The sequence below is a fragment of the Cataglyphis hispanica genome, chromosome 9 (assembly GCF_021464435.1).
Source record: "Cataglyphis hispanica isolate Lineage 1 chromosome 9, ULB_Chis1_1.0, whole genome shotgun sequence".
NCBI lineage: Eukaryota > Metazoa > Arthropoda > Insecta > Hymenoptera > Formicidae > Cataglyphis > Cataglyphis hispanica.
This window is the reverse complement of record NC_065962.1, coordinates 5,726,165-5,748,055: the sequence shown is the minus strand read 5'-3', so window position 1 is coordinate 5,748,055 and position 21,891 is coordinate 5,726,165. Positions and strand designations below refer to the sequence as shown.

The 21,891-nt window shown below is 36.2% G+C and overlaps 1 protein-coding gene across 2 annotated transcripts in view; it reads left to right on the top strand.

Annotated features, from left to right (window-relative positions):
- LOC126851996 (lachesin-like) overlaps window positions 1-21,891 on the top strand; it is a 152,891-nt gene that overhangs the window by 103,809 nt on the left and 27,191 nt on the right. Inside the window, exon 3 of one of the 2 annotated variants that reach the window (XM_050596428.1) lies at window positions 13,378-13,484. In XM_050596428.1, the coding sequence (XP_050452385.1) occupies window positions 13,378-13,484 (107 nt within the window). Of the gene's footprint in view, window positions 1-13,377; window positions 13,539-21,891 lie in introns of both variants that reach the window. The other variant, XM_050596427.1, reaches the window with a different exon arrangement.

The window sequence follows — 21,891 nt, the reverse complement described above, 5'->3', positions numbered from 1 at the left end:
GCAAAAAAATTGCGCAGGAGGTTAAAAGCATAGCTGATCAAAGATATTCTGTGAAATAAAGGACTTTGTATATATGACAGGCAACAAAAAACAACGATCAGGACGGCCCACATGTAACAGTATAACAGCTTTTACTCCCTTTCGAATCTGACTCAATGGTTAACACACGTTTACACGTAACTGTTTTCGCGATTCACGTATATATACGGTATATATATCCTCGTCCTTTCTCTATCAGATTTTTCATTCGCGTCATGCGCACGCTGTACGGGTTGAAAAGTTTTATCTGCGCTTTTACCAACAATCGCGCGGACAGGCGGATTTAGGGGCGGCGGCGGCGACGAAACGCGGTGACGAGGTATTTTCAATTCGGACGGCACTAGGGGTTGCTGGATCGCGTCGCGTCGCGCTCAAGCGGACAAAGGGTCCAGAAAACAGTTGATTGGTTGTTCCGTCTTTCTTGTCAGAGTCGTGATACCGTGTGACAGATCCGACCAACCAATCTGTTTCGCGACGGTTGCAACAACGTAACCGTGCCGACACGCTGTAAAAGCGCGCGATCCGATGAGTCGCGCTTAAAGGCCTCTCCGCTTCACCCTCTCGGCGGTGCCCTCCCTCCCTCCCCCTCCCCTCTTTTTTCCGACTCTTCTTCACTCGCTTTTCAACCCGCGAATTTTTCCGTCTTTCGCCCTTCTCGTTCCCCGGCGCATTTTCTACATTGCTGTTAAAAAATCCTCCGCATACGTAAGCTTGTATAATTGGACGACACGAGATTCACGAGACCGGATTTAAGCTTTAATCCCGTCCCCACATCGGTGGATTTCCAAAGTGCTGTTGATACCGCGGCGTCCATTATTATTCTCCTGCGGAAGCCTTCTCGGTGCAAGATTATGCTTCAAAATGTATTTGCCATTTTTGTTCACACGCTGGTTGATTCGCGAGTCTCTGTATCCACGCAAATTTAATTTGCACGCGTCGACGAGGAGAGAAGTAATCTTGGAAAAATACAGGGTGATAATAAAATTCTCGATATTCTCTTCTCTCGCAAATTTTAAATTAAATCAAATTACAAGACATAAAAGAATCTATCGTTCTCCTATGTTTGATCAGAGTTAGATAAGCTCCAAAAAGTGTACATTGTTTTGAAATCAATTTCATTAGAGTCCGTTTTTAAGCCCTAATCGGTCTTCCATCGTTATATGTTCCAAATTACCGTTCCATTTGCTCTTATCCTATTTTACGTTTAATTAGCCGTATCAACATTATCGCTCGTGGAATCAAAATGTCGAAAAAGACTTGCTGCAAATGACACTCGGAAATTAACCGGGCCGCCATTTCGTTCTCTATCCTCTGCTAAATTAGCAACTTTAACAAATATTTCAACTAACGATTCTATTGCCTCTTGCACCTGCTACTAAAATAAAAGCGATTGACTCTCGCCGAGAGTCATAAATTAATTTCCGTATGAATTGCTGTGCATTCATTTAGGGACGATTGTGGAAACGTAATAAGCTTAATGTTTTATGAACTTTTGTCATGATAACAGATCGTGAATGTTAATTGTTACAATATTGCAGAGATACACGATAGAAACACGATTAATAAATTAGATTGAAGAAAGAAAATGAAAATTTCAGCGATTTTTTCAATTATTCTACTTTTATAAATCTTATATATCTTTTATAAATTTTAATAATGATAAAATTACTCGTGTTTGCACATACAAGAATAATATTTTATCGCGTACATTTGTGTGAAGCTCTTGCGTCTCCAGCAGCGAAAAACTTTTACTTTGATGAAAACTCCATTAAAAAAGTAAGGATAGATTTCGCCGCGTAATTTCGACGAATATTTACAAAAAAAGAAAGAGCCGTGTGTTTGTCAACGCGCTTTCATCTTGCGATAATGTGGGAAAGCTTTAATTTAACAGCCATAGTCGAGAAACGAAGCAATAACGTAATGGCACATTCCAAGAAACAGGTCGAGCACGATCGTAGAATGGATCGCGACCCAGTTACTTTATCTTCTTCGTTTAAAAAAAAAAAAAAACAAACAAACAAATTCCCTCCGGGTTTATTCTCCCAAACGTAAGTCTTGAATTGTTAACTTGGACATTCGTGGACATTGACTTTTGAAATTGTAATGTTTAAACGTTCCCAAACTTTTTAATCCTAACCAACTTTATTTCATAAATTCTTTCACAAATTATTTAGCAAAAAATTACATGAAATATTTCCATTTTTTTAAATGATTTATAAAAAAAAATTGTTTAAATTTATTTTCTCGATTATGTCTTTTGAATTACAGTATATTATATACAGATTGCTAATGAAATCTCGGTATATTTTTATCTATTAAAAAATTAGAAAAATGAATATACACACACCCAACATAATACACAATGTATATATATTTATATACAGAGTGCGAGAAAAAATTTACAAAAGGTAGAAACATTTATAAACTCCACTTAGGTCATTTGACCTTGAATGACCTTCAGAGCGGTTCATTGAATTCGTCATGAGAAGGGCTACAAATGTAGGTGTTTAAAATTTTAGAAATCCCAAAAAATGAAACCCAATAATTTTCATCTACAACATTTCTTCTCATTTTGTTTTATTTTTTGTATATCTAGATCTCAATTTAAATATACAATTTAATTTGCCGCGCTCCGTACAGTCATGACATAACAGAAATACGTAAGGCGCTCTCTCGACTAAATGTGGCCTCAGAGGAACTTGTTTTGTCAGTAAGTCACGCAACACCCCGTAGAGAATGGATACGAATGTGCAGCCCGAGTGCACGAGAAATCGTCCGAGGAAGCAAAAAGCTTTATTCAACGCCGGCACGAAAAGGTTAAATGCGAGCACACACCTCGGACTCCGATCGCAAGAAGCTAAACGAGAGAACATAGCAATAAAAGCGGAGGGTTAATTCTCGGATAAGGCCGCGATGCTGAATGCAGCTCGGCAAACGGCCCATTTGCTCCGACTTATTTCCTTTTTGGCCGGCGAAAGCACACCTCGTGCAGTTAGAGAACGATCAATCACGGGGCTTGCCATTATTTATCAACTAATAGCCGTTAACAACCGCGTCAAAATTTGTACTTTATTCGTTACAGCTACAGTACAATGTTAAATATTAAATGCAATCGAATTAAATCTTTATTAAATTATGTTAAAATAAAAGAAAATACAAAAAGGTTGCAACAATGTGAAAGCCAATCGTGAAAACTTATCCGGCTTGCATTATGATAGAAAATATAATTGCGAAAACTTGAATAATCGAAAAATCATAAAATTATCTGTATATACGGAATGTACATTGTAGAACCTATAAATTCCGCAATTTTTGCGATATCTGGTTAATTTTTTTAAAATAATAGAGTATCATTAAAAGATAGTTGGTATTGAATTTGATAAGGATCGGTGAAAGGGTTTATTTTTTTATAAAATTTTGAGTTTTTTGAGGAATGTTTATACACGCTCTACTTTTTACAAATTTTTAGATATCGCGTTAATTTTTTAAATAAATAGAGTGTCATTAAAAGATGATTGGTACTGAATTTAATAAAGATCGATAAAAAAGATTATTTTTTATAAAATTTTGAATTTTTTGAGAAAGGTTTGTACACGCTCTAACTTTTACAAATTTTTAAATATCGGGTTAAATTTTTTTACATAAATGTATCATTAAAAGATGGTTGATATTGAATTTGGTGAGAATCAATGAAAGATTTTTTTTTTAATAAAATTTTCAATTTTTTGAGAAATCTGTATACACGCTTTAACTTTCGCAAATTTTGAGATATTGAATTGAATTTTTTTATATGAAAGTGTCATTAAAGAATAATTGGTTGAATTGAATTTAGTAAAGATCGGTCTTCTTTTCTCTATGAGGAAGCCAAAATTGTAAAATTTACTTGCTTTAAGGAACTTGAAGCTTTGTGAACAAAATAAAATGATGAGAAAACAATGTTAAATTTTTTAATTTGCACAATTTTCTTATTTTTTATGTTATACTATACACTTTTAGTATGTCTGCAGTGGTGATAATACAAATAATTAAATTAAAAACTAAAATGCACTTTAATAATTCTGATTTCAAATTCAATTCAATATACCAAGTCATAAAAAGTAACTGTAAACAATCAATTAAATTTCTGCTGCGGTTAATCGATAGGAAAGTGTCTTACCGTTAACATATTTTAGCCGTTGCTGTTACGAATTAAAAAAAGAAACAGTTCTCAATGTAATATGAATTCCCGCTAAACACCGATGTTTGGACGAGACATTTTGATCCAGAGTCGGCGTTAAATTCGACCGAGAGGGACTAAAGAGAGCGCGGCAAAACCAGCTGCATCCCTTACTCCGCCCCACCCCGACCACGCTCGGTCTTAATTGCGAAAATACAACGCGCTTATACTCCCCACCCCTTCTCTCCTCCGATAGCAAGAAGTCTGGAAGGTGAAAACAACGCGGGCAATAAACACGGGGGGGCGCATTCTTAACTGCAAGGGCGACGTTGAACAATTGTTACTCACCCGCGAGGGGGATGCTTAAATTTGTCTTCCTCTTCTCGCATTGCCGCGAAGGAGAATTTAGAATAAATTTGTCCTAGGAAACAATGGAATAATAGCCTTTAAATTAGAAGAATTAAAAATTCAAATGTTTGTGATAAATCTTTCACGACGCGGGCAACGGGACTTGCCTGTTTGTTTAATTTTGAGCACGAGTCTCTTGCAGAACGACACTCCTCGCGAAACTAATTCGAGGACTAGGTTGTTGCGAGTCGCGGCGAGCTCCACGCGCCGTCTTTGGTAGGAATTTCATCGTCTTATTGAAGCTAGTAGTCAGCTGTAAATTGGCACGGTGCCAATCAACTCGACGGAAAACCCACGCGTCTCGAAGGATGGTCGAACGTGCGCTCGCGAGAGAGATGACACTAACATCCCCTCCCCCTCCCCCCAAAAAGAGACCTTCGCGGATGTCTGGGCATCTTCCCCGCTCGTCCATTATTCCACGACTTTCCGGTCGCGCCACAGGTAATCACGTTAACAATTACGTGCCGGCTCCGCTGCGAGTCATCTAAATTGATTATAGAAGTAATTGCATTCGTTCTCGGGTCTCCGCGGCGAATTAAAGGAGACGTGAGAGGGAAGCGACAGTTGCGTTTTCGTAGGTGGCCACCCTATATATATATATATATATATATATATATATATATATATATATATATATACACGTACCTATACCAAATTGCAGTTTGGGGAAAACAAAATTCGCAATCAATCGCGTCGATCCTTGTTCGAGGATGAATCTTTTTTTCAATCGAGAAAAGAAATTGAACTTTTGAATGCGAAGGACCGTGGGCGTCTGCAAGGAGGGGAGGAGCAAGGGGGGCCACAGCCCCCCTTCTAAAGAATAAAAAAAAAAAAGATCATAAACATAATTTTATTATATATTAATGCTAAAAAATATATATAAATATCAAAGCATATCAATCTGAGTGACATTTTACGTACCCCACCACCCCCACCCCACCACGGAAAAAATCCTGTGGACGTTCTTGCGTACGACGATAAACGTTTCTTCGACGATGCCAATGTCGAGATTGTCAATATAAAATAGTGCACGCGATCGTACACTTGATCCTTCGAGTTGCATTTTGCGGGCTATCACGGCACCTTAACGACGAGTATTCTCGAATGGACAATATCGATATCGGCGTCGATATGAGAATCGCGTAAAGTGTTCCGTCGTTTACGCTATTCCGCCCCCTCGTCGATACAAGGAAATTCTGCTGGCGTCGCAGCGAGTAAAGATTCGTTCATTGAATTCGCGGCGAAGAGAAGGGGGAGAGGAAGAAGAAGAAGAAGAAAAAATAAGGACAGAGAATACGGGGAAAACCCTCTGCGAGATAAGATAAGAGGTAGATGCGACGTAAGATATTCCGTACAAGGTACACGCAGCCCCAGCGAGTTTCCTTATCCGTCGCGTCGCGGGATGAGAAAGAAATCTTTAAAGCGCACTTTGATTCATAGGAGACCGCCCAGCCAGTGAGAGACAGAACGTGACCTGGCATTAAGTGCCCTATAAAATATTGCGCTCATGTAAATGTCCTCAGTAAAATTCAGCGGCGACGGTGACGGTGGCAGTGTGGCTTTCTTCAATTCGCCCGTGCCACGCACATCGCCATTTATTCTAGATACTTTACTCCCTTCGATATTGTACCCCTCCCCCTACCTACCTCCCCCCCCCCATCCTATTCTCGTCGCTACAAATTCAAATTCGATACGCAATCCTAGGAAGGAACTGTGCTGAAAAAGAAGTTACAGTGTCCCGAATGAAAGAAAAGCTTACTGAGGTCTGACTCGAAATTTAGCTTGGAAATTCGGCGCGGGAGGAATTTCCTTTGGGAAATTCGTCGCAAATGTGTGGCAAGCGACAGGATGGCGAAATCTCGGCGAGAAATAAAAGTCGCAGGAGCGAGCATCTAGTTTGCATAAAAAATGAGCGGTCAACATTCTAATGATAATTTTTCCCCTTTAAATTTTAATTCGCGATAAAATTTATAGATTTCCATTTCTCTCTGTTTCTCGCATTGCACCGTATATGCGATAAAGTAATTTAAATTATTATTATGAAATATTATTTTTTTAATTGTATACAAAAAATTATAAAGATTAATTTGCACGCGGTATGTATAAAAAAAAAAAAATTATAGCAAGAGGACCTTTAATCAAGTATGTTAAATACTTTCAAATTTAACTTATAAACGTTGCTGCTTGTTTAATATTTAATATTTGATGCGGACATTATAAATTCAATTGATTCACTATACAATTATCTTTTCTCGTAAAAATGTCGTAAATTTAGATATTGTTTTTTTTTTTTTTTTAATTTGATCAAAATAATTCGCTCTCGTCTAATGCATGATTGATGGAGGCAATAAAAACATTATAATACCAAAGACAATTAACGCGTGGAAAAAAAATATATATCTAATTTATCGCAAAAAAATCTGATGTATTTTAAAAGTGATAAAAATATGTTTAAATAAACAAGCGATGTGTCGTTTTGAAAATTTAATAATGAGCTTTTGCCATAATTTACTGTTACTCGCATCCCATATAAAATGTCCTCTAACAAAATTTTATGGTTATTTCCATTTTACAAAAATATTCTAACGCATGGGAGCGTGTGTTTTGCTATATTCACGTTAAACCGCGAAATCAAATTTATGGCTAGTTTAGCAGTTGCAGTCGCGAAAAATTCCCGGTACATGCACTGAATGCGGCATAACTATAGCGCGCTAGAGCGCTCGGGATAGAGGCTCGCTCCGAACTCGCGACTTCCAATTTTTTTTTTTTTTTCCCTCTCTACGTGAATGCAAGACTTCTCCTCGAAGCAAGCTAAATGCATGAATAGGAATATATATATATATATATATATATATATATATATATATATATATGTACGTGCTTTTATATTTCTAGATGATTATGATAGGCACATTCCACTGTGATTAACAACGTATTAATTAAAAAAAAAAAAATTACACATTTACCCAGATATTAGAAAAAAATTCTGGATAAGGCTTGTGAAATGCATTTAGTAATGTAATGTATTGTAAATATTTGATTATTATTATCAATTAATAATAACAACAAAACGTTTGGTAATAAAATTAGAGACATTTTAAGAAAGTAAATTTTGCGTTTAATTGGGTCTATTAAATTAGCCTATTAATCAAATTATTTGTCATTATTGTCTAGTTCAAACTATTACCGAAGCTCCCGATAACTTTGACCAAGACTAAATTATTATTATTATTATTATTAATTTTTTTCAGTGTAAATAAACCAACTCTTGCATCGCGAACTAATTTAAATCTGAAATGTATTATTTTTTGTGTGTGTAATCAGTTCTCTCTCTCTCTCTCTCTCTCTCTCTCATTATAAAAAAAACTCTATCGTATAAAATACATATCGGATCAAATATATATCAAATTTCTTGATTGTGACACGTCTTTTGTTGTTCATATCTTGCGAGATATAATATATTCGTTGTAGAACGCAAAAGTTTTATTTGCGTCATACACTTGTCAATGGATTATCGTAACTCGATCCGATGTGCTTACCCACAATTATAAATTTCTTGATGAATAACTCTGCCTTCGACGAGGTTTTAACTTTGCCGGACATTAATAATCGTCATTGTGAAGCTTGTGATCGTTAATATTTTTTTTTTTTTTTTCTAATTTCCAAACGCAAAATATCTTACATTAAACATCGCATCTCAAATTGCAAACTCTACGAGGGGAAAATCTCTAAATCGCAGAAAACCTACAGCTGAGAGAAAATAAGATCTTTGATAAATCCCGTATATTCTTCCGCGCCGCGCGCAATTTTGGCACACACATGTGCGCGCAAACGTTATCCATATTTGTCAGAACGTGCATAAGACTTGCGACGCGCGAAAGATTTCCTTACGTCACGAAATCATATTTACAGTTGCGTGAGCGCGGAAGATATCACAGTGTGGATATCCGTAACACTGACACGTCACGTGTAATGCATAACGATACGAATCGGTGAATAAGATAGTTTACATCGCGAGACTCGCGACAACAGGGCTAACTACACACCAAACTTTTGGACCGTTTTCCCGTCTTTTTTTTTTTTCTATCGAATTCGAATCCCCTGTTAACCCTTTCATCCGTAAGCGTCGATAGTCACCTCGTACAATCGCTTCGAAAAACGTTGTTGTCGACGTTGTTGCGATAGATAAGCTCGGAGCCTGTGCAGAAAGCGCGTGCACCTTCGTGAGTTTGCAAGGAAAAATTTCTGCCGGGAAACTTGTTAATTGAGCGGGAACACGTTGCGCGATGCACTCTGCGCTCTTTGCATTTTTCCGGTCTCGTATTTTCCGCACTTTGCATTTTCCGCCAAAGTGCAATGCGGATAGTTGCAAGTCCATAACTCCGAAAAGCACCTTCGCCAGCCGAGTGGCGTATCGTGAGATGAAAATTGTGGTTTTTCTCATGATTTCAGGTAAACAAGACATTTCCTTCGCTTGCGGAAAATTCGTACATACATTGTTGCGAAAGATTTCTTACACGCCATATTATCGCCTCTCTTTTATCCGCACACTCTCTCCGTCCAGCTCTCGATTTAGAACGTAAGAAGAACTTTTACAGAATTACTTTAATTGCGCAATAAAAACGCCGACAGAACGTAAACAAAAATTTGCATCTTGTTGCACGAGTCGTCGCTTTACGCGTGATGGAGGATAAACGAACATTACATGCCCCGGACTTTGCACTACGCTTCGTAAGATAGCGTGATGGTTTTATTGTAAAGGTAAAGGGATTAAGTGGCATTACTTTGCATTGTCCTTTGTAGGCGAGGGCAATTTATGCGAGGCCGTTCCTCCGCATAAAGTGCAAGCGTTTCGGCGCAATGCTCGTCTTACTAATTTAATTGCTTTATGCCCATAAGAGCCACAATTTGCAACGGATTCGCTACATTTTCTTTTCAGATCACACTCGATTAATATTATTTGAAATTCAATAATATTAATCAAGTTGTTTCTTGCTTCCTCATAGAGGAAGCTTTTCGTGAAAGAAATTTTCTTTTTTTTTTTTTCATTTCAATTCTTAATTTCCACAATTGCTTCATAATTTTACTTTCTTCTTTTTATAATATCAGTAAAAATGTCTCGCGTGAAAATATTTAGTCTGATATCTTAAAATTTGCGGAAGTTAGAGCAACCACATCTTTATCCATTACTTGTTGACATTTTTTTTTTTTTTAATTTCACATTGTATCCATCATGCAAATACTACCCCGTTTTTGTTACGTTAATATATTAATATATCACATGTGTTCAATCTCTTTTTATACCGTTGTGTCAATATAAAATCTGAGAAATTAATAATAATTCATAAAGTAGACGGACAGAAAATTGTTATCGCATACAAATTGGCATTGAATGCGATAAGCATGTTACCGTAAATGAAAACATGAAAATGAAATACTTTGCCACAACATGTCAAAGACTTCTTGTTAGATTCATCGAGAGAAATGGCGTTATAATATTTACTCAGTGACGGTAATTCTATTTGTTTCAATTTACTCAGCCGCCGACGCATCTTTAGTACGAACAGAAATTTCGCCATACATTTTACAAACGTGTCGAGTTTTGCTCAGTGTTTATATATATATATATATACATCGCTCTTCAAATATCCTCATAAAATTCAGCCGACAAAGTTGCCGGCTTCCCGTGTCGCACGATATGTTCTACATCTTCGTCACACCGCGACTGTAAAATTCATCTCCCAGGAGGAAAAGGCATTTTCCTTAAAGTAGTACAGCACCTCACGCCATTGCGAGAAATTACAGCGCGCTTATATCCGCGTAACCAATTATAGGTATATATATCCGCGCTTTTTCATCCACGTTTTCAGCGACCGATATTCAAATAAATAGCTGTCGACGTTTTACTAATGCGTTCATCCTTTCACATTCAGCGCGGAACGGATTAATTATATTTAAAACTTTAATTTGTAATTTGTAATTGCATACCCCCCTCTCCCTCCCTTCCCCACGATGCCGGTAATATCGAAAAGTGGTACTCTCAGTCGACTGGCCTTTTAAAATAATATGCGCAATAATTGTTGACGATGGCCGTTCGAAAAGTGGCCGTCACAGTTTCTCGGTTATAAAAAATAATATAATTAATTGATATAATCTCTTGATGAGAAAAAAAAAAGAGGAGAAAAATTTTATCGCAACATATTGCAATACAATTCACACATATATATATATATATATATATATATATATATATATATATATATATATTGCGAGAGAATGTTAGCATGGAAGAAGAAGAAGAAGAAGAGCGAAGATGGCGCAACTATTTTTAGTCACGTCTGTCACCACGAGAATGTCAGATAAATCGATCAGCGGCTTTCATAAGGCGCGTTTTCCCCCATCTTCCATTTGGCCTCATAAAATTCACATAACCGAGTTACATTAGACGATACCAGCTACCGCCAGCCGTGAATTTAAATTCAATACACACGGATAGGTTGCTCTCTGCGCGAAAAAGAGACGGGCAAACTTTCCTCGTAAGTCAGTTTCTTTTGCATCGCTTCAACAGACGTGCATCATATTGAATCTCTCTTTATTTTCAAAACGCCCTTGTTTGCAACCGCAATTACATAATGGACATGTGATATATTACAGTAATATTCCAGCTTTCTTTTGCAAACTGAACAAGAGCTGCAGGCGCTCCATGTAAAGAAAAACTATATTGGGGCACGTATATAAATATATGTATATATATATATATAATATATATATCTGTATATTTCTGCAAACAGGATTTTTTTTTTATGAACTGTTGATATTAATCAATATTATTCAACATCAATATTAATATTAAAAAGTAGTATGTAGTTTTGTTTGTTAAAGCTTCATAAAAAAAAAAAAAAACAGGAATTATGGTATCTCGTTTCTCGTTATAATGGTATTTTTTTGATATTATGTCTGTATAATATTTATTAAAAAAAAAAAACATATTTGACTAAATGTGTAAGATAGAAAATATAAGATCAATATTTCTTCATATTATAACATTAATGGCGCTTGTTTGGTATTATTAGTGAAGGCAAGATACTACGACTTATATTTTTTACAAGAAAAAGGTTTAATAAATAAAATTGTATATTATATACTTAGTAATTTTATATCGAATATTATTAATTAATTAATACTGACAAATATTGGTTTATAAAAAATTCTATTTGTGCAGGAATTATAGTTATTGAATTGCACGTGGAATGCTACGAAATTTGCAAAAATGTGCAAATTCGTTCAAAAATAAGTACTAAAAATAATAGAGAGATTTGATTTCCAATATTAAATCTTGCTATAGCAGCGATTGTCCTTGATACATATTGCAATGAAAAATAAATATAATCGAAAAATCGAATTTCCATCACATAGCTTATCAATTTTCTGTATTGCCTTTGCTATTGTTGTCGCTATTCGAAAATTTTCCGATCTTATTGCATTGGATATGAATCGATATTATTCTTTTTGATGAGGCTGCATAAAATGTCATTTACAATTTAATATATTTAATATATTTAGGTTATTGCATAACAAGTGGAGAATTATTAACTTTTTAATAATTTTTTATGCGAGAAAAAATGTATAATGTATTGATATAAAATAAACGCCATTATAAAAGAGAAAAACATCATTAATATTCAATGCCATAAATCACACTAGTTGCAAGTTTTCTGTAAAAATATAGGAAATGCGGCTGGAAAATATTTCGAAAAAATAGCATACTATTTTACGCGAGCGACATTTTCGACAATTTCGGCGTATCGTTTACTGACGAAATATAGGTCCCGAGATAAAGTTCGCCTCGGAAAACTATTTCACGTGCGACAGGTGTTAATTCCGCGTTGATTACTTTTACATCGTAAACCGGCTAAATGTTATCGATTCGGATCGTTACCGCTTGCGAAATACATGTATATCCGCAGTGGGATCCCATTAACGAACTATTTCCATTCCGCAAATTAATTTAGTACCGCCACTGAATATATTAACAGTGATTTGGTGAGATCGTAGGGAGGGAATAACGATTTGTGTTCTTGGCGAAACTTCTCTTACATAAATAATTTCCTGTTGACAGATACGAACTTACAATATTATTTTTTATTATCCTTATTCTCTTTAATAATATTATTGTAAGTGTCGCATTGTTACATTAGTGAAATATCTTCAAATATTTCTTTTAGGATTTTTCAACAGCTCGGAAATGTAGGAAAATTGCCTCGCCGATTCGTTTTTAGTTTTAAGCGGTTTGTGAAAAATCCGCTCGGTACTTAGGCTCTCGCGCTGGACGCGCGATAGTTTCTGTTATGAGATAGCCGTATGGATGCTCCATAACGCCAAACTTTCTACAAAGGCCCGTTTTTTTCCATGAATATATAACGCGACATAAAATATCTCGCGTGTGCAAGAGCCTCGGGATATTTTTGCCAAACTAGTGCGATTTTCCGACCTGTTCTGTCAAATATTTATTAAACACTAATGTGAGATATTTAAGATGTGTGTATGCGACAGGTGTGTTTTAAATATAGAAAATTCAATTAAATTTATCGAAGAAATGATCTCCAACTGTTATATCAAGGTTTAACTTTTACTCGAATCCATTACATTTTAGGAGTAGTATAATATTTTTATTTCAAAAATTATTTCTACCAAGAAATAATCGGACAGAAGGATACGAAAAACGTATAAGACTCGCGCAACTATGCGCAAACTATACACTATGTTTGTTTCAGTGACCGGGCTTGAGCCAGACTTCGCTTACCCGCTGGAGAACGTAACGATCCCGCAGGGTCGAGACGCTACCTTCACCTGCGTGGTGAACAACCTCGGTGGATACCGGGTGAGTCCTTCCTCCTCCGCGAGCCGAGATCACTCAGGCAGCGTCAACGCCCGGGTAACTATTTTACCATTAACCTGTGTCCGCCTGTAATGGACTACTACCTTATCTACTACTACCTACTACTAACTCTACTACTGTCACTACTACTACTACTACTGCACCACCTATATGCGCGCGTGCCTGCACTTCACAGCACTGCATTTAACTGCACTATATCGCCAGCTATGAAAAACAAGAAATATATACTATATATATATATATATATATATATATATATATATATATGTATACTATCACAGCCGCAGAGCAGCCACCATCACCAATCATCTCTGTATATGACATTCATTTTCATCTATCAGCTGAGACCCGGTACCTAGAAAGGTACCGCACGACTATGACACAGACAATTCGAGTTTCGCAGTCTCTTCACGTTCTCCTATCTCTTCGTTCTCTTTGTTTGCTTCGTTGGGGAATATCAGCAACTCGCGCCAAAGAAAGAGGAGACTTCATCGCAAACTTGTTCACGCGAAATGGCTAATGATGCCTTTTGCAAAGAATGCGAACGTGTCCGTTATCCGTTATTATAATATGCTTATCGATCGCTACGTGCGTCTAGTCATTATTAAACTTAAGACGCATCGTGATCATCGGCTTTCTCGTCTCCTTCGTATCGCATCGTGGGGATTATACATCGTAATTTAGGGCTGAGAGAGTGTAGGGTGTCACGCTCGTGTATTGTGTTTCAAGAGAATTTCATTTATTTCTTCCTAATACGATAGAGAGATTTGAAACGCAAAGTAGATCGAGCATTTATCGAGATCGATGTTATCAATATTAAAGCGTCGCCTAGCAAAGAAGGAATTTATTCGGATTGACCGATTGGTCTTTACCTTTGTCCTTTCTCTGAAAAAAAAAATTCGAATCGCGAGATAGACTCCCGAATAGATGCAGAAAAACTGATTCATCGTTGCAGCTATTGTTTTTTTTTTTTTCTTCTTTTTTTTTCTAGCAATAGCTTTTGGGCACATTGTGTGATCCCCAGTCTCCGTTTCTACAGTTATACGTTTCAGAAGACACGTTCAATATTACTGACATATTAGATTCTTTCGATTTCTCGCCATAAGGCCCAACGACAAAACGCAAACATCGTGCGTTGACACGTTAAAGTGTGTTTATATTAGTTATTTTCATCAATAAAACACTTGATATTATCAGTGATATTTCTAAATATTCTATTTACATTCTGTTAATCCTTTCATCGGTCGCGCAACAACGCGCAAAACACGAAAGAAGATTTCATTTTTTATTTTTACAAAACTAACTATGTATTGTCACAATTGTAGAACATACTTATTAATTTTGCCGATTAAATCTTTCGGCAAAGTTCTGTTGCCTCAAAACAAAAACTTTGTATTTCTCAAATATCAATTATAGCAATTATTTTATAAATATACAAATTTCCTATATCTTCAAGTCTTAAGAAAATATTTTCACATTTATTCCCGAGATACACAATTACATATGTTTTTTATTGCTCTTCAGTTCACAATTCAGTGTGAATTGCTTGAGAGACGCTATTTCTAAACATTTCTCGAAATATCTCCCCCCCCCCTCTCCCCCACCCCCCGCTAGAGAATTCAGAGGCGCGTGACTAATTGCGTAACTTCCGCTTTACACCTTCCGGTAATGTAATAGCGATTCCCGCCAATGAAAGGAAGATTGATCAAGGCGGCCGCCGGCACGGCGCTGGCCCTATATGTGCGAATGAAATTGATTTCGCGCGAGTGCATGTGGCGTATCAGGCGCTTTTCGGCTCCACTTGTTGAACCGATAACTTCCCGATAGCCGAGAGCTTTTCCCTCCCCCCTCATTCCCCCTCTTCCGCGTAGCCGCGGAGACTCGGCGCCGTGGAAAAGAAATTTCGGCGCCGGGCGAAACCCCCTCCCCTCGTAGGTTTTTAATTAAACTTGGCACTGTCGGAGTTTATAACTTGTTCGAAAATGCGATTACCACTTCCGGCAAATCCGCGTTTCAACTCCTTTCCTACAACACAGTCGGACAATTTCTCCGTCCGGTGGGTTTACGCTCCTTTCTAATAAGGTTCATCGCCGATGGTTTCACTTTCTTTTCTTCGTCTTCCTTTCGCATTATTAAGCATAGCGGAGGATCTCGAAGGACAAAGGGGAAAATTTTGTTTCAATAGATTCGTTTTCAATAAATTAATTTCGTAGAGTAAATATCACTCTGTGAATATTTCAAGTTGTAAATAGTCAATTGTTTGTTTTGTCAAGAGTAGAAGAAATCTTTTCTTTTTTTTTTTGTATTACCAAATTAAAAATTTTCGCGAGAAATTAGTTGCAACGGAAAATGATCGATTATTTTATATACAAATATGTAACAATAAATTTTGGTTAAAACTTATATTGCAAATAATTGCAGAATCTAAATTTATAATATATGAAAAGTTAATGGAAAATTATCAAAGCAAAATAATTACTTCAAATAGAATAGATAATAAGATTTTTTTATTACGTCAAATTCTCAAAATATAAATATCGAAGATATTAGTACTAAAATATTTTACTTTGTCGTTTCTGAGAAATATTAAAATTGCGATATGTCAGCGCACATTATATCGATCATCCCTTTAATCTCCCATAAATTTTAGAAGAAAAATAGGAGCAATGTGACAACTGATGAAATTTCTCCACTGATTGCTAATAGTTATCGAGAAAAATACAGTTGCCCGTGTCATTTTGCTCGGCAATAAATTTGCGAGATACATTCTAACACCATTTGTGACAGATTGACATTCACGTGCCACTAATTGATTAGTCGGTAGTTCAATTTTAATTAAGAAAACTTCTCAAATAATCGTCTCATATGAAGTCGTACATGATCGATAAATATATGTATCAACAAGAATCACTTTCAAGTTGATTTTTTATTCGCCGATTTCCAAAAATCATTGATATGTTAGATTTGTCGATATTAATCTAAATCCATCCTCCCTCGTGTTCTTTTCTATTCCCGAATATGATTGCAATACAAAAGAAAAAAAAGAAAAAAAGAAAAAAAAAAATTCAAGCAGACTTTGAAGACGGCTAGGAAGCTTCTGCGTCGAACTGAATTTCACTCTTCATTGAATTGAATGAGAAACGACAGAGCGAGGACATTCAAATCTACATTAACGAGCGCCGAGACGTTGCTTACAACTTGAATGCTCTGTGCTCTAAACGAATCTCGTAAATCGGGCAATGTATTGTAAGTTCGTGCCTTATAGCAAGGACGTTGAGACCTAGTATCCGGCTTTTTCGCTTGTTAGATTTAAGCTTTGATGCTTAATGGCACCCGCTGGAAAACCAAGGACTGTAGCTCAATGATTGTCCTAGGCAACAGCATCTATCCGTTATTTCTAATAATTATTTATTCAAGCAAAAGTGCATTTGTATTTCGCAGAAGATAATTCAAATATGGACGACATCAGCAATAATTTTATATGACAATTTTGCACAATTTTTAAATTAATATTTTATTATTTTTACTAAGATGTATTTTGAAAAGAATATATATATATATATATGTGTGTGTGATTATTTTAATAAATTATCTTTACGCGTCATACATTTTTAGTAGTACAGAGAAAAATGTGTGGATTCTGTTGCCTGGACAGATGACAGCATATTTGAAATTCTCAAGACGAAAAGTTGCAAAAGATATTTCGAAACAGGAATGATGGGCATGAAGCAACGCCACAGATTGTACAATCAATAATTACAAGTATATAAACATAATTGTCTTCATAACTTTATCAAACAAATCACACCATCTTATAATCTCGCGAATTTATATTTGCCATCCCCCTTTTATAATAGAATCCATTCATAAATATAACTATTAATTAAATATTTTAAATACTTAATCAATTTTGACTAACGCTCATTTCTTTGACAGATTAAAAAAAAAGTTTTTCATATTTTTATCGAGACTACTTATCATTATATTCAACGAAATGTTGACAACAGTCTCCGATTCTGGTTGCGGATTCAATTTTGAAATATTCAATAAAGACGAAAAATTATTATAAGAAAAATTATACAAGATAGAATAACTTTCATTCAAACATCCTGTTGGTTTGAAATACATCACGATGACGATTCTTTCTCATAGCAGATGACAATCATTTTTGTCATTAAATTCGCCAAAATCGACGTAATGAAAAACATTCCATCCTATCCCTTCCTCCTTTTCTTTCGATACGAAAACATTCAGAGATTCACATGGCCTTGTCCACGAATGCACAATTTCTATTTGCACATGTGTCTGTTTCTAATGCATAAACGCATCTGAGATTTGAATGTTCGTGCGAGATGAAATATGGTGCAAGTTGCATTGGAGAAGGATTGAGATGTTCGGACGTGTTATGCGCACCTGAGTAATTGCCGAATACGAAGGGCGAAATCGGTGCTCAATACGTATTGTTCTTAGCGTGTCACTGAATTCCTGTCTATATGCGAGAGGCATGCCAATGATGCATGAATACATAATGAAGAGTACACGAGGTTGCATGAGCATGTTTTTAACAATAAGCATTATAATCTATAGACAGATGAGCCAATTATGTAACTTGATATTAGAATTTAGATCAGAGAGGCGATAGGTCGTTCAGGTTTTAGCAGCGATAAACAAATCTAGCGATTTAATTAGAGTCTCCATTTCTCTTATGATTATCGTGTAACAACTTATATGTGTGTATGTGTGTGTGTGTGTCATATATTTACTCTGTTAAATGTACGCTGTTTCTATAATTTATAGAAAATATTATAATAATGTTGTAAAATCTGGAACATATTCTGTGATATTAAATTAACAAATTTATGTACGAAACTCGCAATATCCATGTAATACAGACTCTTTATAGACATTTCACGTTAAATGCGACTGTCTGATCTCATTTACGTCTTCCGTCTTTGCGTAACTTTCCAAGCGAATAATAATCTTAAGCTCTACTCGCTACCATGGCGGAGAGCCAGCGCCCTGCCATTTTCATTCGCGCCACCCGGTACGTTATGCCGAGGGCGTACGCTAGAACGAGTTATTTCGTCCGAAACGTGCGTGTCACGCGGATCGGTTAATCGTTCGAATTCCGCGCACGCGGCTGCGCGGATGAGTGCGTTTCGCTGTACCGTCGAGCGTGCCGCGATGCTCGCACCCCGCCATAAATTCTAACGTTTACCCCCCGCCGTTATCGCGTTCTCGAGCGCTGCGCTCGAATTTCGTCCCGAAATTAAATAATGATTAATGAACAATTGCACTCGCATTGGCAAATACGCGTTACACGAAGGAGCAAGTTCGAAAATTTTCTCGCCACTATATATGTATGTGTATTTAACTCTATGGCGTTTCTCCGATAATTTAATCTCTTTTTTCTAAATAAAAATTTTGTCCAAAAATTTTCCTCTCTTCTTTTTACTTCTTTTCTTTATTTTTATTGCTAAATATATCAATATGTAAATATTATTAAATATATAAATGATAAGAATTAAATATAAATTATGGAAGTAAATTTTAGTCGGAGAATTAAATGGGAAAACTGGCAGATAAGAGTCGAGAATGGAGTCAATATGGAATATAAATATATAAAGATATCATTGAAATCATTATATTGTGAATCATTGACGGATATATATGTGGCAATTGGCATTGTCTACTAAATTGTTTTTTTTTTTTTTTTGTGAATTTTAATTACCTTCCCTTTTGATTAATTTAAAATTTGACTGCAATAACAAGTATTGTGTATGTCAAATTTTTAAATTTTTATGTAATCTTTGTATATTAATAATTATATATTTATCATTCATGCGGAAGATGAACCAAAATCGATCCGGAACGTACGTATTTTTAATGCACGTTCGTTAATAAAATTTAACAATAATAAGTTCGCATACCCTTGGCTTTTATCTGTCAATTAATTTAATTGTTAGTATTCTGATTGTTGTTATTATTTAATCGGAGACTCGCAGCGTTCGTGACGCCTACGTATTCTCGAATTAACCCTTTCAAAAGAAACGTCAACTGTAAATTATCTATTTCAAAATATTAACTGTCATTAATTAAATAATTTTAACTGTCATTATATACAGGGTATACCTCATATATACTGGGCGATTGAATATTTTTAAAAATTCACAAACACTGGGAAAAAAGGAACACTTTTATTGTTAAATTATTTCAAATTATAGAGAACTTGTCTCTTGAATTTTTTTTTTATCTTAAAAAGAAAAGATACAATTTTCTACAAATATAATGCTAAAAAAAAAAATGCTTTTGGAAGGGTTAAAGTCGGCTGCGTCGAGCGAGAATAAAGAGGAAAGGAGAGGGAAAGGGAGAAACGATCGTGCAGAAAAACTACGAAATAGCCCACTATCTCTTGGAATTTCAACCGTGTGATAGTACGGAAAGGGCTAGGTGTGCGAGGGAAAAAGGGTCGCTCCGACAAAGTTGTCGTACCGTGCATCGCAACGGCAACAAGAGTAGGAGAAAAACAAAGCGAAACTTTTAATTAGCGAGTTTATCCATTTATTTTACACGCCGCTGAAAAAGGGGAGCAGCCGCGCTACCTTAGATCAGCACCGGTCGCACAAAAGTCGAGAAAATAAAAACTTAGGAACGAAAACGTCGCGCTCTATAAGTGGACGACGGAAAGGGAAAAATAAAAGGGATGAGAAGGGATAAAGGAGAGGGTGGGCTTCGGCAAGAAGGGGTTCTGAAGAGCCGCGTAGGAGGTGGCGGGAAATAAACGAGGTGTGGTAGACTGGACCGAGGCTCCCGATCCCACAATGCGCCACAATGGAGCGCCGGCGATGGTTTTGCATATGAAAGAGGGCCGAGAATGGAGGGAACGTGGCGGCAAAGGCGGGGGAGGGGGGTAGGAGCAAGGGGGAGGAATAGGTGTACGTTACGCGATATTATATCGGACTAGGGGAGGTTACCCACTCGCTCCTCGAATCTCTCTCTCTGCGTCTACCTATCCGTCTGTTCCCTTACCCGCCGCAAGTTCCTTCGCGGTTTCTCCTCCAACATCCTTATAAAGGACCACGAAGATCAGGCGAATAGAAGGAGAGGGCTGTAAAACCAAAGTACCACGGGGAAAAGAAACTGCATTAGGTAAAGAGAGCGTTTTCGCGTTAAAATAGAGACCCGTTTCCACACGAGGGTGCGTCCTTTAAGTTCTCTTCATCGTCTCCCCTATCTTTATTTCTTCCCGCTCTAAATCCTCTGCCTTCTCTTCATTGTACTGCAAATTTTGCGATTCATTCCTGATCTGGAAGACTGGCGCGCGAGTGTCTTGAGGAGAAAAAAATGGAGGGGGAAAATGACAGTTCTCGTACAAGATTTTCCTTTTTGAGAGCGCGGCAGAATCGCCCGGATTTTGAATTTTGGCTTTCGGATGACTCGCGGCTTGGGGAAGGAGAGGCGACGTTATTGTGCCGTGCTTTCGTTTCGTTGTCGTCGCTGGTGCTTACGTGATCTTATCCCGTTCGCGTTGCTATGGATACGTTCTTCCAACCGATTTTGATATCGGGTATTCGTCAGGAGCCTCTGTCACAGGGCTCTGTGAAATAAGGATTTCGCGAGGAACTGTCCTAAGACTTTGCTTGGCAATAACTGCGGGATAAAAATTTTTTTCTTCAGTCTCGCGTTTCCAATGCTCTTTTCATATGAATATTTTTCGCTTATTATTTCGTATTTATCCTCTTCTGTTTTTTGCTTCCTCATAGAGGCTTTATTTTCATGAATATTTTTTTTTTTTTTTTTCAAATTTCATGCCAATGTGTTCAGAAACCATGCCAATGTTTTAAAAGGTCAAAAAAATCACATTTTTAACAAAATGTCCGTATGTGTGTATGTGCATAAAAAAAAACGTGGTTGCTCTAATTTCCGCAAATTTTGAAATATGGGGATAATTTTTTTTATATGAATAGAGTATTATTAAAGGTTGATTGGTTTTAAATTTGACTAGGATCGATAAAGGAATTTATTTTTTATAAATTTTAAATTTTTCAGAAAGAGTTTTATTATAAATTTTTCTAAATTTCGCAAATTTTGAGATATCGGTCTAAATATTTTCACATAAATATCATTAAAAAATGGTTGGTATCGAATTTGAGGAGAATTAGTGAAAGGTTTATTTTTTATAAAATTTTGAATTTTTTAATAAATATCTGTGCACGTTCTAACTTCCACAAATTTTGAGATATCAGGCTAAATATTTTTACATGAATAAAATATCATTAAAGAATGGCTAGTTGTATTTGATGAAAATTGGTGAGTTTATTTTCTACGAAATTTTGAATTTAAAAAAAAAAAAAAAAATGTGGTTGCTCTAATTTCCGAAAATTTTAAT